The 14,041-nt window shown below is 30.0% G+C and overlaps 1 protein-coding gene, 1 long non-coding RNA gene and 1 pseudogene across 7 annotated transcripts; 1 reads left to right on the forward strand and 2 right to left on the reverse strand.

Annotated features, from left to right (window-relative positions):
• Positions 1 to 5,312: 5,312 nt before the first annotated feature.
• LOC121230319 (uncharacterized) lies at positions 5,313 to 6,836 on the reverse strand. 5 transcript variants are annotated; one of them, XR_005928261.1, is made up of 4 exons: positions 6,238 to 6,836; positions 5,946 to 6,095; positions 5,753 to 5,864; positions 5,313 to 5,671 (listed from the first exon to the last, which is right to left on the reverse strand). XR_005928261.1 is itself a non-coding variant. In XM_041114904.1 (3 exons), the coding sequence occupies exons 1-3, from the start codon at positions 6,326 to 6,328 to the stop codon at positions 5,778 to 5,780; spliced, it is 309 nt and encodes a 102-aa protein (XP_040970838.1). In that variant the 5' UTR covers positions 6,329 to 6,656; the 3' UTR covers positions 5,757 to 5,777. The 5 variants fall into 5 exon arrangements, 2 of the variants coding, with proteins under 2 accessions (XP_040970838.1, XP_040970839.1); XR_005928262.1 differs by having other exon boundaries at positions 5,315 to 5,671; positions 5,965 to 6,095; positions 6,238 to 6,821; XR_005928260.1 differs by having other exon boundaries at positions 5,324 to 5,671; positions 5,753 to 6,095; positions 6,238 to 6,656.
• Positions 6,055 to 8,935, forward strand: LOC121230320 (uncharacterized). Of its 2 annotated transcripts, XR_005928265.1 has the most exons (3): positions 6,086 to 6,221; positions 7,887 to 8,098; positions 8,207 to 8,935. It is a non-coding gene; the product is annotated as an uncharacterized lncRNA (long non-coding RNA). The 2 variants fall into 2 exon arrangements; XR_005928264.1 differs by lacking the exon at positions 7,887 to 8,098 and having other exon boundaries at positions 6,055 to 6,221.
• Positions 8,936 to 12,120: 3,185 nt separating this feature from the next.
• LOC121230321 (protein CutA, chloroplastic-like) lies at positions 12,121 to 14,041 on the reverse strand (annotated as a pseudogene).

Raw genomic sequence — 14,041 nt, forward strand, 5'->3', positions numbered from 1 at the left:
AGAGGTTTGTACTCTGCTATTAACTTCTTCTTGCTCAGTTTGTTCTGGTCTATCTGACATCTTTTCAAATCGAAGATAATCTATAATAAAAAACAAGGATTAGATCGGATCATACACAGCACACTATCACAGATTTATATGGCATGTAATTCTAGACACTTTTCACATCATACATATTTCGAGAATCGGCTAAACTGAAGCTCTGATACCAATAAATGTAACGCCCTTTACCCGAGACCGTTGCCGGAGTCGAGCACAAGGCACTACTAAACTTATTTGAGCATTTAACCAAATTTAGATAATTTATATCATACTTTTCAGACAAGCTGTCCAACTGCGTCATAGTTGCTAAATAATTCATATCTCGAGTTATAAAACTCGAAACCCAAATCCGTAAATTTTCCCCGAATTTATACTCATATATCTACTTACCAATTTTTTTATATAATTTTTGGTTGGTCCAATTAGTACACTTTATTAGTTAAATCCTCCCCTGTTTCAGGGTTTCTCTACTTTGACCCCTGTGCACTACGAACCAAATTTCTCTCTGTACAAAATTCAAATAACCATGCCGTTTGTTTCTCTTAAAAATAGACCCAATGAGGAATCCATACATATATAGTATGACTCATAATTATTTTTTGAAATTTTTAATGATTTTCTAAAATCAGAACAGGGGAACTCGAAGTCATTCAGACTCTGTCTCACCACAATTTAAATATCTCATAACATAAAATCCAATTGCATGCACCGTTTCCTCTATATGAAACTAGACTCATTAGGCTTTAATCTCATTTTTTTCCAGCACTTAACTCAATTTCCACAATTTATGGTGAATTTTCAAAGTCAAACTACTGCTACTTACCAAAAACTGTTTTAGTACAAATATTGTTAACTAGTTCATAACATCTTTACTTCAATTCATTCAAACTCTATACATGCCATATAAATCTTTAAACATAAAAAAAAACTACCAGAATTGATCTGAATAGTGTGCCCTGTTGTGTTGATCCGATCTACCCACTTCACTTCAAGTCAATCTACATAAAAATATTAAACACACACAAGTAAGCTTATTGAAGCTTAGTAAGCTCATAGGCATATAAACACAAATCATATCAAATATCGTACACAATCATATATCTATTAGTTTAACTATTTCATCCTCCAAATCACAATTTCATTAATAACTCATTGGAATAATTTTCATATGGCTACTCACAATTTAACTCCCTTAGGCCCATTTCTCATTTACTTCATTGTCAAATTAAGGAACAATAAGGGAATTGAGTGCTTCATTATCACATTGCCATAGTAAACTATGGACATTCATATTGTAACGCATCACACACCGAAGCCATAGCCTTGCCATGGTCTTACACGGTTCACATATCATACCGAAGCCATATCCCAGACATGGTCTTATACGGAATCACATTATCACATTATACCGATGCCATAGCCCAGCTATGGTCTTATACGGAGTCACATTATCACATTGCACCGATGCCATAGCCCAGCTATGGTCTTAAACGGGCGCACTTATCACATATTTTTCGTCAATTCATCAGGGTCACAGAATAGAAGCACTCAAATCCATTGTTCCTACTAATTTGTACTTTTAGTTACACATTATTCATTAGTTAATGCAAATTGATAGTATTCATCAACAATAAAATACTTTAACAATCATAAGATTTTCATATCAAAACATTGAACTTTGCCATATGAACTTACTTGGACTAATTTGCAAAAGTCGTAGAAATTCAGGGACTATTCTTGAATTTTCTCCTTTCCACGATTCAGTTCGTTTTCTTGATCTATAATTATAAAATCATTCCTTCATTAGCATCCATTTCAATTCTATTTCACTTCACAATTTATGCTGTTCAAATTTCGAAATTGCACTTTTACCCCAAAATTTACAGTTTTCACAATTTAGTCCCTGCTCAATTCACCCATCAATTGAACTAATTTTTCTCAATTAACACTTTATTTTATCATTATAAACTATTTTAAAACCTTTTATATTCTTAATTTCAACAGAAACCTTCAATTCACAACTTTTTCACAATTAGGTCCTAAATATCATTTCCTATCAAAATCACTTAATAAAACCACCTTAATATGAAATTAGAACTTAAATTTCATAATAATTCATCATAAAATTCCCTTATCCATCCAGGGTAACTTCCAATTTCACCCATAAAATCAAAAACTAATGAATTCTACAAGTGGACCTAATTGTAAAAGTCATAAAAACATAAAAATTATCAAGAAAAGTAAGAATTAAACTCAAATGATGTAAAAATATGAAAAACCAGCTTTCTCCAGACCTTCTATGGCGTTTTGGCTGAGAAAATATGAAGAAATGTCTAGATTTTTCAATTACATCATTATTTAACTATTAACTTTTATGCTATTTCCAATTTTGCCCCTTGTTCACATTGTTTTCTTGCTTATTTCATACCCAAACTGTCCAGCCATTAACCTTTGGGTCTAATTGCTCTTTAAATCCATCTTTTTAAATACTTAAGCTATTTACTCACAATTTAACAAATTTTGCGCTATTTTCAATTTAGTCCTTTTTAATTAATTAGCCATCCAAACGTTAAAATTTTCTAACGAAACTTTAATACTAACTCAATGACACTCCATAAATATTTATAAAATATTTATAGCTCAATTTTCAACTTTGAGGTCTCGATACCTCATTTTTGACCCGTTTGACCTAATAAATTCTTTTAATTCACTAATTTCACCATTTCACAAATTCTTCTAAATTCTTACTTGACTCATAAATATTAAATTACTATCTTGTTCAATCTTATTTGTCGAATTTAGTGATCTCAAATCACCATTTCCGACACCACTGAAAATTAGGCCGTTACAATCCTCTTATTTATGGGTTGGGAAGAGACTATGAATAGTTTTAAACATTGTGTCAAAAAAAATTATCAGAACTTATATTTTAATATTTAAATTTTATATTTTAAGCTATATTTTAAATATTAAAATATTAATAATGAGTTATAATAAAAAAATATTTTTATTGAAATATTATAATGTTAACAAATTTAAACATCATTTAAGTCATTTTTTTTACTTTATAATATGAGGTCTAAAATAAACATTTTATTTTTCCAAAAACGTTTTTTAATAACAATAGTAAATACTTAAATATTAAACAAAATATTTCAAAATTACTTTTTTTCACAATATTTTTCTAAATTAACCCTAAGTTACTTATTCAAAATTGAGAGTTGGATTGAGTGGGTCGCCCGTTCGAGCAATAGATTGGTTGATAGCCTTTGTAAACTTACTGTTAATAAACGTTGTACTTTTTCCTTTTAACATAGAGTATCGTAACGATATCTATGGGCTTGTACTTACTTATACTTGTTAATTCGAGGTAATGCCTTTGGGCACATTTTTTATCAAAAAAAATTGAGGGATGAAAAATGGGATAATCCAATTAATTAGATAGGATCTTTTATGTAAATAAGTTAACATATCTGTCTCTGATTTGAATGTGGTAAGAAAATATAAAATTAAAAAAAATTACATTAGAGCATCATTATAAAGTAATTTTTTTTAATAATTTGAATAATGATTTTTTATTAAAACAATTTGAAAATGAAATTAATTTTCAAAATGATATAAATTATTTATAAAAATAATAGGTTATCGGATGTCACGTATACCATGGGCGACACAACCTAAAATACGGATTAATTATTACTACACAATTATTGAAATAATAGAAAAAAAGAAAAAAAGGTAAACTTTAATTTAGGTCCCTCAATTTTAAACTTTAATTTGCAGTTTCAATTATTTTATTTAGTCCTTGCTTTTAATATTTTTTTTAATTTAATTTACATCTTGTATGGCTTTTAAAAGGTGAACTACTCGGTTGTTCACCCAACCTTTGGAATGCTTTTATTTGAGTCACTCAAAAAGAAATAAGATGATCGTTAAATTTTAATTCAGGGTATTCATGACACTTGATTAGAGGTGTTTATGGATCAAATTCAGATTGGACTTAAGTATGATATTGATACACGTTATGTTTTACCAAGCCGGCTCAGCTCAAAATATGGATCTAAAATTTTGATCAAATTCATTCATATTTTAAATGGCTAATTCAAGCACATTTTACGTTTGCCTATATTATATTTTTTAATTTAAAAATACATATTTACATTATATTATTTTAATATTTAATAACTGTATATATTATTTATTAAAATTTTATATATAGTCATCTTAACAAATTTTTAATGTTTACCTTGTAATAGTATTATATATTACTATAAAAATTATCAACTTAAAAAAAAAAGTCAGGCTCGGGTTTTGAATGTTTAACTTAAGCCTGACCCATATTTTAAACGAACCTAATTTTTTTGTTCAAACCCATTTTTTAAATCTAACATTTTTGCTCAAACTCTTCTGAATTTCAAACAGACCTTCAAGCTTGAACAAATAATCCGGCTCATGAACAAACCTACACCGGACCACTATATTTTGCTTCTTTTCTTTTGTTTGAAATTATATGATTATGATTAATTTTCAATTCTAATATTTTTGTTAATATTATCCAATAATGATCAAATTTCAATTTTAGTTCATGTACTATATTTTAACTTGAGATTTAATCTTTATATTTTATTGTTTGACATAATTTAATACCTCAACTTTATAATATCATTATTTATTTTAAATACTTTATTATAATTAAAATATTTATATGGAATTTAAGAATTCCTAACGCTATTAAATTCAAATTTTTGAATATCAAGTGAGGTTTTTTTTTCCTCGAAATGTCATACCAATGAATTTAATAAAAGAGCTTCAAACGACGATTCGGCAACTAATATGATGAATTAATACCCATTGATAAGTAGAAAAACATACATTAAATCCAAGTTGATTTGATGGCCAATGTCGAAAATCGAAGAAGGAAAATGTTTGAATTTTTGTTTGAAGATTCGTAACGTCTAAAGTTATTTATGAAATAAATTGAACTTTAAAAGAAAAAGGAAAATAAAACATTCAATTGATGTAGACAATGCGAACAGAGAAAGCCATATAGTATTAAGTTTAACAGTCTAGTGACTTAAATGAAAACTTTTAATAGTTCAATGATCAAATAGTAACTTTTTTTAGTTAAGTGACCAAAATGAAAACTTATCCATAATTTAGTCATTAATGGTGTAGTTTACCCTTATTTTTTGGGTGGATTGTAGAGGTATTTATAGGCCAAATTGGGTTGAGATCAAGCTAGGCTCATACATCAATAAAAGTAAAATGAGTAAATTAGTCTTGGTATATTAGATTAAAGAGCAAACTATCGCTAAAAGAACAAGTTTTTAACAATAGAAATTAATGAAATTTTTAATAAAAGACCAATTTACTCTTTGATCTACTATAGTAATGCCAGGGATTTAAATAGCGATCCAATACCGCTATAGCGGCCGCTATATAGTGGTAGCGGCACCGTCCGAAACCGCTATTGCTGAAAATAGCGGCAGCGAAGTTGCACCGATAGCGGTGGGTTGCGGCCTTCTCGTTATATTTTGTTACAGCAAATTAAAAAAAATGTATCTCCTCTGAACAAAAATCAATAGAAACGGTGAAACACAATCAAACAAAAAGGAATATATTCCCCTACCTGCAAAATCAGAAAAATCAGAGTGTTTTCAATCAAAAAAAAAAAAAAGAAGACCAAATAAACAGAAGAAGAGGGCCTCACTATTGTTTATTCATCTTCTTCCCCTTCATGCCTCCCCTTTTGGTTCCACTCCCTTCTTCTTTTGCTCCCTGCTTCTAGCCATTCCACTTTCCACCATCTCTTCCTTTACCCTCTGCCATCGTCATCATCATGTTGAAAGAGAGAGGAGAGTTGAAAACTAGAAAACCTTGAAAAAATGAAAAATATAAACCACCATTGAAAAAAAGTGGTACACTTTTCCCGCAAAAGATATCCATCAATATTTGGTTGTATGGTATCGTATTCCATGATCCAGCTTCTCCTCCTAATCCAACAAGTATATCATCACGGTCCATCATATAAAGCATGTCATAAATTTGGTTCACTGCATGACCAGCATCAGTCCATCAAGAGACCAAATGTTTTAGTGTTGTGTTTCCAAACCAAACGGCAAACAAAGCAAACCCTAAACCCCTAATCACTTGCACATTCAGAGATTGATAATTTTCAAGTAAGTACGGAAGTACCTGAAATTTTGTCTTGATTCTTGTTTGTTTTTGCAATGCAAATAGACTTTAGGTTAGGGATGAAGATGAAGGGAGAAGGCACAACCAGCATATTCCAAGAATTTGATAGGGTTTTGAGAGGATGATAGAGTTTAGGACTTTAGGCCTCTTCAGTTTTTTTTTCTAAGTTTTCTGCCGTTTGATTTCCTTTTTTCTTTATTTTTTCATTTTTATTTTCCTTTACCCCTAGCCAAAACCAATGCACCGTTTCTAGCTACCAGTGTTCTCTTGAGTCTTGACAGGTAGTAGGAGTATAGGACAGCTGTTAGCCTGTTAGGATTAATTTATTCCTAATTAAAGAAGTAATGTTTGACTTAATATGCTATAGCCTATAGAGACTTGAAATTAAAGCTCATAAATGAAATTTATTATACCGATTAAACATATATATAATTATTTTTAAAATAAAACCACTATATATTATTTAATGAGAATGATATCCTCACTATGTTATTAAAATTAATATAAAAAATAGGATTTAATTTGAATAATAAATTTGAGGATTTGAAAGTTTTTAAATTTGATTATTGTTTGTATTTTTCTATATGTATCGTGGATTTAAATTGATTTTTTTATATTTTGTATAAAATGTAAAAACACTTTTATATTGTAATATTTGCTACTTTGTAAAAAAGTTATGTTTTTTTTATTAATTTCTAATCAAGTTATTGTTTAGTTGACTCTTGACATTAACTTATCGACAATTAAGTATAATATAAATATTTATATTCTATTTGTTTAATTTTTATTGATATAAATTTTAACATATTAATAATTTATGAAATTAAATTTTACATACACATATGGAGTTTTAATAATTTTCTTATGTAATTATATACTATGCTAATGCAACGATAAAAAATCATCTATACTATAAATTAAGGAGTTGATTGAGTTGATGTAACCTAATAACCGAGACCAAACTCAATTAGAAAATTATCAAATATCCATTCATTTTATAAAACAATAAATATTATTTCGAGGTATTTATATATTTTTATATTTGATAAATTTAGAAAAAAATACATGCATATAAATGTAAATAATGACATTTGAAACCCAACATTATCATCTTAACTTCATCATTTCATGCCTTTAATTTTCATAACAATTTTTTTATAAATATATTATGTAAATGTTTTCACCTGCTGCTTCTATAAACTAGTAAGTATTTAAAGTGGAAAAGAGTGAATCCCACCTCTCACTCCCATCCTCTTCATCTTTTAAATTGTTGAAGCAAAGTATATTTTGGTTGATTTATTAGAGTTTGAAGAGATTTTACAGAAAATGAAAATTACTTTGACAACAATCATATTATTATATTTTTTAATATGAAAGCTTCAATCTTATCAGGTTTATAATTTTACTTTATATGTTATTTTTTAATTAATATTATAATTATAATTATAATTTAAATGATAATTATTTATTATTATTTTAAAATTTTATAATTTATTATTTATTATTATGTATGGATTATGCAATAAATTTAAAATTTCCATGTTAATGATGTTTACTTTTTTTTTGTATTATATTTGATAATATAAGTAATAAGTTGCTTATATTTCGAAATATAATTTTATGTTTCTTATATATAAATAAAAATAAAGCATACCTCCACGTGAAGAGGAGTTCCGGACTAAAGGATTGGAGGGTGCACCAAGAAATGATATAGGTTGGCACTTTGGAACTCCATTGCCAAATACAAAAGGAAATATCGTATGTAAACTTTATAGTAAAGTTGTGAAAGGAGGAATAACGCGATTTAAAGAGCACATTGCTCATAAAACTAACAATGTTGCACCATGCCCTAATGTTACTGGTATGTGATACTTTATTATTATTTTTAAATGTTATTGTAAATTTTCTATAAATATTATATATAATTGATAATAATATAAAGTGTGAATTATTTTTATTTTATTAACAGGTGTCATTAGAGAAAGTATGATGAATATACTGAAAGAAAGTAAGACAAAGAAAATAGACAAAAAGAGGAGAAAAGATGAATTTTTATATCAATTAAGAGAAGATAATGATGAACACGAGGAATTCATTGATGAGGTTTCTGCTATATGGCAAGCAACTCGAGAAGTATCCAATCACAACACGAGTGGCATAGAAGGGAAGAATTCAGACGAAGTACTGGTGGTTGGAATAACATTTATGAAGAATGGCGATCTTCTCATGGATCAGCTAGAGAATATCATAGAGAAAGAACAAGTAAATCCATCCCAAGTGAGTCTGAGTCTACCTTAAGGGGAGCTATACCTAAATTGGTTAGAAGCAAAAGTTCAAAGCAAGCAAAGGTCAATGACTCTTTTTTAAAGAGTTTTCGAAGGAAGATAGGTGAAGCGGTATCTAAATTTTTAATATATGAAAGACTTCCTTTCAATTAGCAAGCTCTCCATGGTTGTATAACTTAATTCAAGTGTCAATAGAAGTTGGACAATGTGTAAAGCTCCCAACACCTTATGAGGTTTCAGATGTGTATTTAGAGTCAGAGTATCAACGAGTTCGTGATTAGGTAAATAGGCTAAAGACTCATTGGAAAGAATTGGGTGCAACTCTAATGTGTGATGGTTGGACTAATAATGTGAATCAAATGCACATCATTAATTTCCTTGTTTATTGTAGTAAATGAACCATTTTTTAGAAATCGATAGATGTCTCAAGTGTTCATAGTAGAGATGTTGAATTCTACTACAGTTTGCTAGATTCAGTTGTAGAAGAAATTGGAGAAAATTGCATTGTCCAAATAGTGACTGATAATGAGGCAGCAATGAAAGCTGCTGGAAAAAATTAATGTTGAAAAGAAAACATCTATATTGGACCTCATGTGCAGCTCACTGTTTAGATTTATGCCTTGAAGATATTGAGAAAAAGTCCAGTGTAGTAAAAGTGTTAGATGAGACAAAAAAAAGTGACTTGCTTTATATACAATCACATTTGAACTGTTGATTTGATGAAGAAGTATACACAAGGGAAACAAAGACTTCGAACCCCTCTTACTCGATTTGCAACTCATTTCATTCAACTTGAAGAGATAACAAGACAAAAGCAAGGTTTGAGAGAAATGTTTAATTCAAAGGTTAGTATTTTATAATTAGTTAATATAATTACTTAAATATAGCAACGTTTAATAATTTTATTAGTTCCAAATAATTTAAATTATATTATTTTAAAATTTTTCTTATGAATATATAAGAATTTAAAGAATCAAAATGGAGACAACAAAAGTCAGAGCCTGCTTACAAAGCCAAAAAAAATATTTTGGGAAAAGATTTATGGAAAAAAGCCAACGACCTCATAAAAGTTTACGAGCCCCTAGGAAAAGTATTGAGACTTGTGGATAGCGATGAAAAACCAACAATGGGCTTTATTTATGAGGCTGTTGATAGAGCTAAACGAGCAATTCAATAAGATTGTCGATATTTCACCGAGTATGAAAAGATTATTGACAATAGATGGAATTTTATGCATTCCGACTTACATTCAGCTAGTAAGATAAAATGTTTCATATAATTAAGAACTATTTTTATATTTTATTATTTTAAGATTTAGATTATTAATTGACATTAGAAGGTACACGATCAGTAATTGAAAGATTAGAACCTTCTTTTGATACTCAAGTCAAAATAGTTAATCATGTTAGATTCAAGTACTATTATTTGTAACTTAGTTACATAATTTGAAATAGAACTTTTTTTTTACTCTATCTTTTATTTATGCAGTTGTTACTATTTAGAGATAAACATGAGACATTCGGTACTCCACAAGCACAAAGAACTTAGAAGCAAATGAATCCGAGTAAACAGTTAATTAAATTATTTAATTTAATTTACATTATTTAATTATATTGTACATTTTGAAGTTATTTTGAAATTTAAATAATATTATGCAACTGAGTGGTGGATAATATACGACACATGTGTTCCCGAATTACAAAAATTAACAATTAAAGTATAAAAAACTTCAGCATCAAATTGCAAACGAAATTAGAGCACATTTAGTTATATTCACACCAAGGCAAAAATAGGTTAAAGTATAAAAAACTTGAGAAACTAGTGTTTACCTATTATAATATGAGGCTTCAGATAAGGCATTAAAAAGAATGAGCACTGATGATATAAACGCTAGTTTTAATCCTATCAACCTTGATCATATCTTTAAAGATGTTGATCCACTGTCAGAATGACTTCATGAGAAAGAGAATCCATTATTATATGGTGAAAATGCCAGTGTGTTGCCTGTGGATACCTCTGATAATGAAATGGATGTTGATCAATCTCAACAACAAAATTTGTCTCATTCAAGTTCTAGTTCAACGCCAAGTCAGAGTGGCGATGGAACCGATGGTGGTGGTTTAAGTCTAATTGATGAGGATGATGGATATAGTGGTGATAGAGGTGAAATTAGGTCTTCTAGTCAGTATGAAGAAGAATATGAGGTTGGTACCACTAGTGGACATTTCCGTGATAGATCAGAGTTTGATGGAAATATGTTTCCTGAACCTATGAGAGATAGAAGTGAACCTAGAGCTCCATCAAAAGGAAAAGACAAGAATCATACTTCTATAGGCTCTTCATCTTATAGGGGATCGAGTTCTAGTAACCTTGGGTACAGTAATTCATCTACTAGCACTCAAGGTTTTTATCCACCAGAACAACCTTCATATTTTCAACCTTCACATGGTTATCCCACAACCATATGGTTATTATCCATCATTTCCTAATTATGGTGTGCCATACCAACCTTAAAAACATCCTCCACCACCAATGTATCACACACTTCCACCTCTTATGTATCCTCCTCCTCAAATATATCCTCCATATCAATTATATGAAAACCAATGTAAAAATGTTACTTTTTTTTTATATATTTTTGGACAAAGGCCAAGAGAATCAAGTCAAGAACGCTCTTAAAGTGAAGGTGAATGATCTGATCTTTCTCGTCATTCCACTAATTAGTGAAAACTAAATCATACCACTACCATTATTTGTAAGGTATGTTTTTTTTAAAAACTTTTGTTAATGCTCTTAATTTTGATGATATTAAAACATTTAAAATATATCTTTAGATAAATAAATAGAGTATATTTTATCAAAAGATAATTAAGAATCGAAGCATGTTAAACTATATATGAAAATAGAATGAGAGAGAGAATAAGTGGTAGGAAATAAGAATAATTAATGAAAATCTATACATTTATCTATTCATTTTTTTTCCTTTTGCAGCATAAAATGTTTATATCTTCACCATCTTCAAAGCTATCAAGAAATATTAAAGACATCTCTCAGTTATGAATTTTCAATTATTTTATCTATAAAAACTTTCAAACTTATTAAATATGATAAATGTTTAATATTTCCTCTCTTTTTTTACTTTGTTATTAGTTAATATAATATTCTTAGAAAATTCGTAAATAAATATAAAAATAATTAATGATTATAAAAGTTGTGTTCTCATATCATATTAATAAAAATTCATAAATGTTAAAAAACACTCTAAAAATCATTAAAAGTAACTTTTTATAATTATAATTATAATTATTATGATTTGCAATAAGTTGTGCAAAATTTTAAAAAGTTCACGACCGCGATACTCGCAATGACCGCAATAGCATCCGTTATGTCTGCAACCACAATAAACGCAACGCGACCGCGACCGCAATTTAAATCCTTGAGTAACGCTAATTTGCTCATTTTCAAGAAAAGGGAGGCAAAATGCAATCCAACTCGTAGTACAAAAGCCTCCATGGTATTTTTATCTATGGACATCATGCATATATGTATTATATGTTGTTACTCAACACGAGCTAGGTAACGTATTTCTAGTTGTAAATTGGAGAACAAATAATAGGCTGCATTTATCAGAGCAAATTCCTTGTCTTAAAAACACACCAACTCCAACACATCTTTTTTCCTACCAAAAATAGATTTTAATCTTTCCGATTACGAACATGACATGCTTCCTTTATTCAAGTCAGATGAAGCCATTCATAACACAACCATAACTGGGCACTTACATGTTTTCAGACATTCATGGCAGGTCATATACTACATCCGAGAAGTTCAGTCCCTTGTACTGTTTTTAAGCCATTCTAGATACTGGGGGCTGCCCCCAGTGATCGGCAAGGCAATAACTTCGGGCACACTGAGAAAAACAAAAACAGAAAAGGTAAAGAGGGAGTTCAAAGGAATTCAGGTCTTTTAACATTTTTGTTGAAAAATATACAAGAGAGAGGTTTTGTGCTTACTCGTATTCGTGATTTGCCTTCACATGCTCTGTTAGAGCTTCCAAGAGGGACTGCCTTGTCTTGATTATGAGCATCTCCTCAGGATCTGAGTTTATCTGCAGAACCAATAGAAATGGTATTCGGTTAAACAAGCTAACTTACCTGAGTCCTCAGTTGTATAAAATGCACATAAACTTAGCCACGCAAGTCCATCAGAAACGTTTACTTTCATTAGTCCAACAAAAGCAAGTATCTTAGAGAATATCTCGTACCTTTCCCTCCCATAGATACACCGACTCCAGACCTGCAATCACGATATAACAAATCTATATCAGAAACTATTGTTCAAGTGAATATAAATAAAAATATAAAGAGTCTCTCCCTCATGAAATTACGAAAGAAAAACAAGAGCATGTGTCATAGGAGAGGGAGGGAAAGACCAACTGGTTTCGATCAGAGGGGTTCTGTACAAAATCACAAAAATCTGGAAAACATCTACACATGCTTAGAACCTACTGTCATTGTTTCAAAGCAAGGGATTCACGCTGCAAGGTGGCTTGAGAAACATTGACCGTATAAAAGAATAATAACCAGCTCGATCATTTCAACATTTACTTTTTCTTAAACAATCAAGATCAAATCGGTAAGCTAAACCCGAAAACAGATCATGAACAATGATGACACATAAAACACTAAATTCCATAACTCACATGGTTGAACATATAACCATATGATGACCCAAATTAAAAGAGCTATATGCATAACCTGGTACTATATTTACACAAGCTGCAAGTTTCTCTTTCACGATGCTTCCAGCCAACTTCCTACCTGCATGTAAATGGTAGTTTAAAATAAGGAAGCCATAACAAAAAAACCTATATAAAACCCCAGAAATTTCTACATGACATGGTGCCAATTAATAGCGAATCCACAAGATTATAGCAGAAGAGAAAGCTTGAAAAAAAATGAAATATGATCGTTTATCAATTAGCTATTTTCCCAACGTAATTGCTAAACACGATTTCTTTCCACAAACCCAGATTCCATTTAATTACAGTAATCACAGTTACCCTTTTCAGCACACACAAAAAAAAAAAGAGTTCAGAAAAAAGGACCTGCTTCTCTGTTAGGAACAGTAACATAGACGACGATGCTTGGAACAATGTTGCTATTCCCCTCCATTTTCACAGCCTGAACGGTCTTATCTGCTGATTGGGTACTAAATTTCGACCTAAGAGAAGAATCCCAACGAATATTAGAGCTTAAATTAAACAGAAAATCAGAATTAAATCTTTTAAAAAAAATCAAATGGGGGTTGCTAAAATTAATTAATTTACCTTTCTATATGAACAAAATGGGAAGACTGAGGACAACTCGTTTTGAGGTAAGAGGAAGAAGGGAGAATTGAAACCCCAAACCCAGCACGCAAAACGCACCAAGTAGTGGGATACGGCGTCGTATTGTTGCCGATGAAACAAGGTTCGACGCTCTAAAGAAGAGACTGGAAGCCATTATGAACAGAGTCTG

The sequence above is a fragment of the Gossypium hirsutum genome, chromosome A06, assembly GCF_007990345.1.
Source record: "Gossypium hirsutum isolate 1008001.06 chromosome A06, Gossypium_hirsutum_v2.1, whole genome shotgun sequence".
NCBI lineage: Eukaryota > Viridiplantae > Streptophyta > Magnoliopsida > Malvales > Malvaceae > Gossypium > Gossypium hirsutum.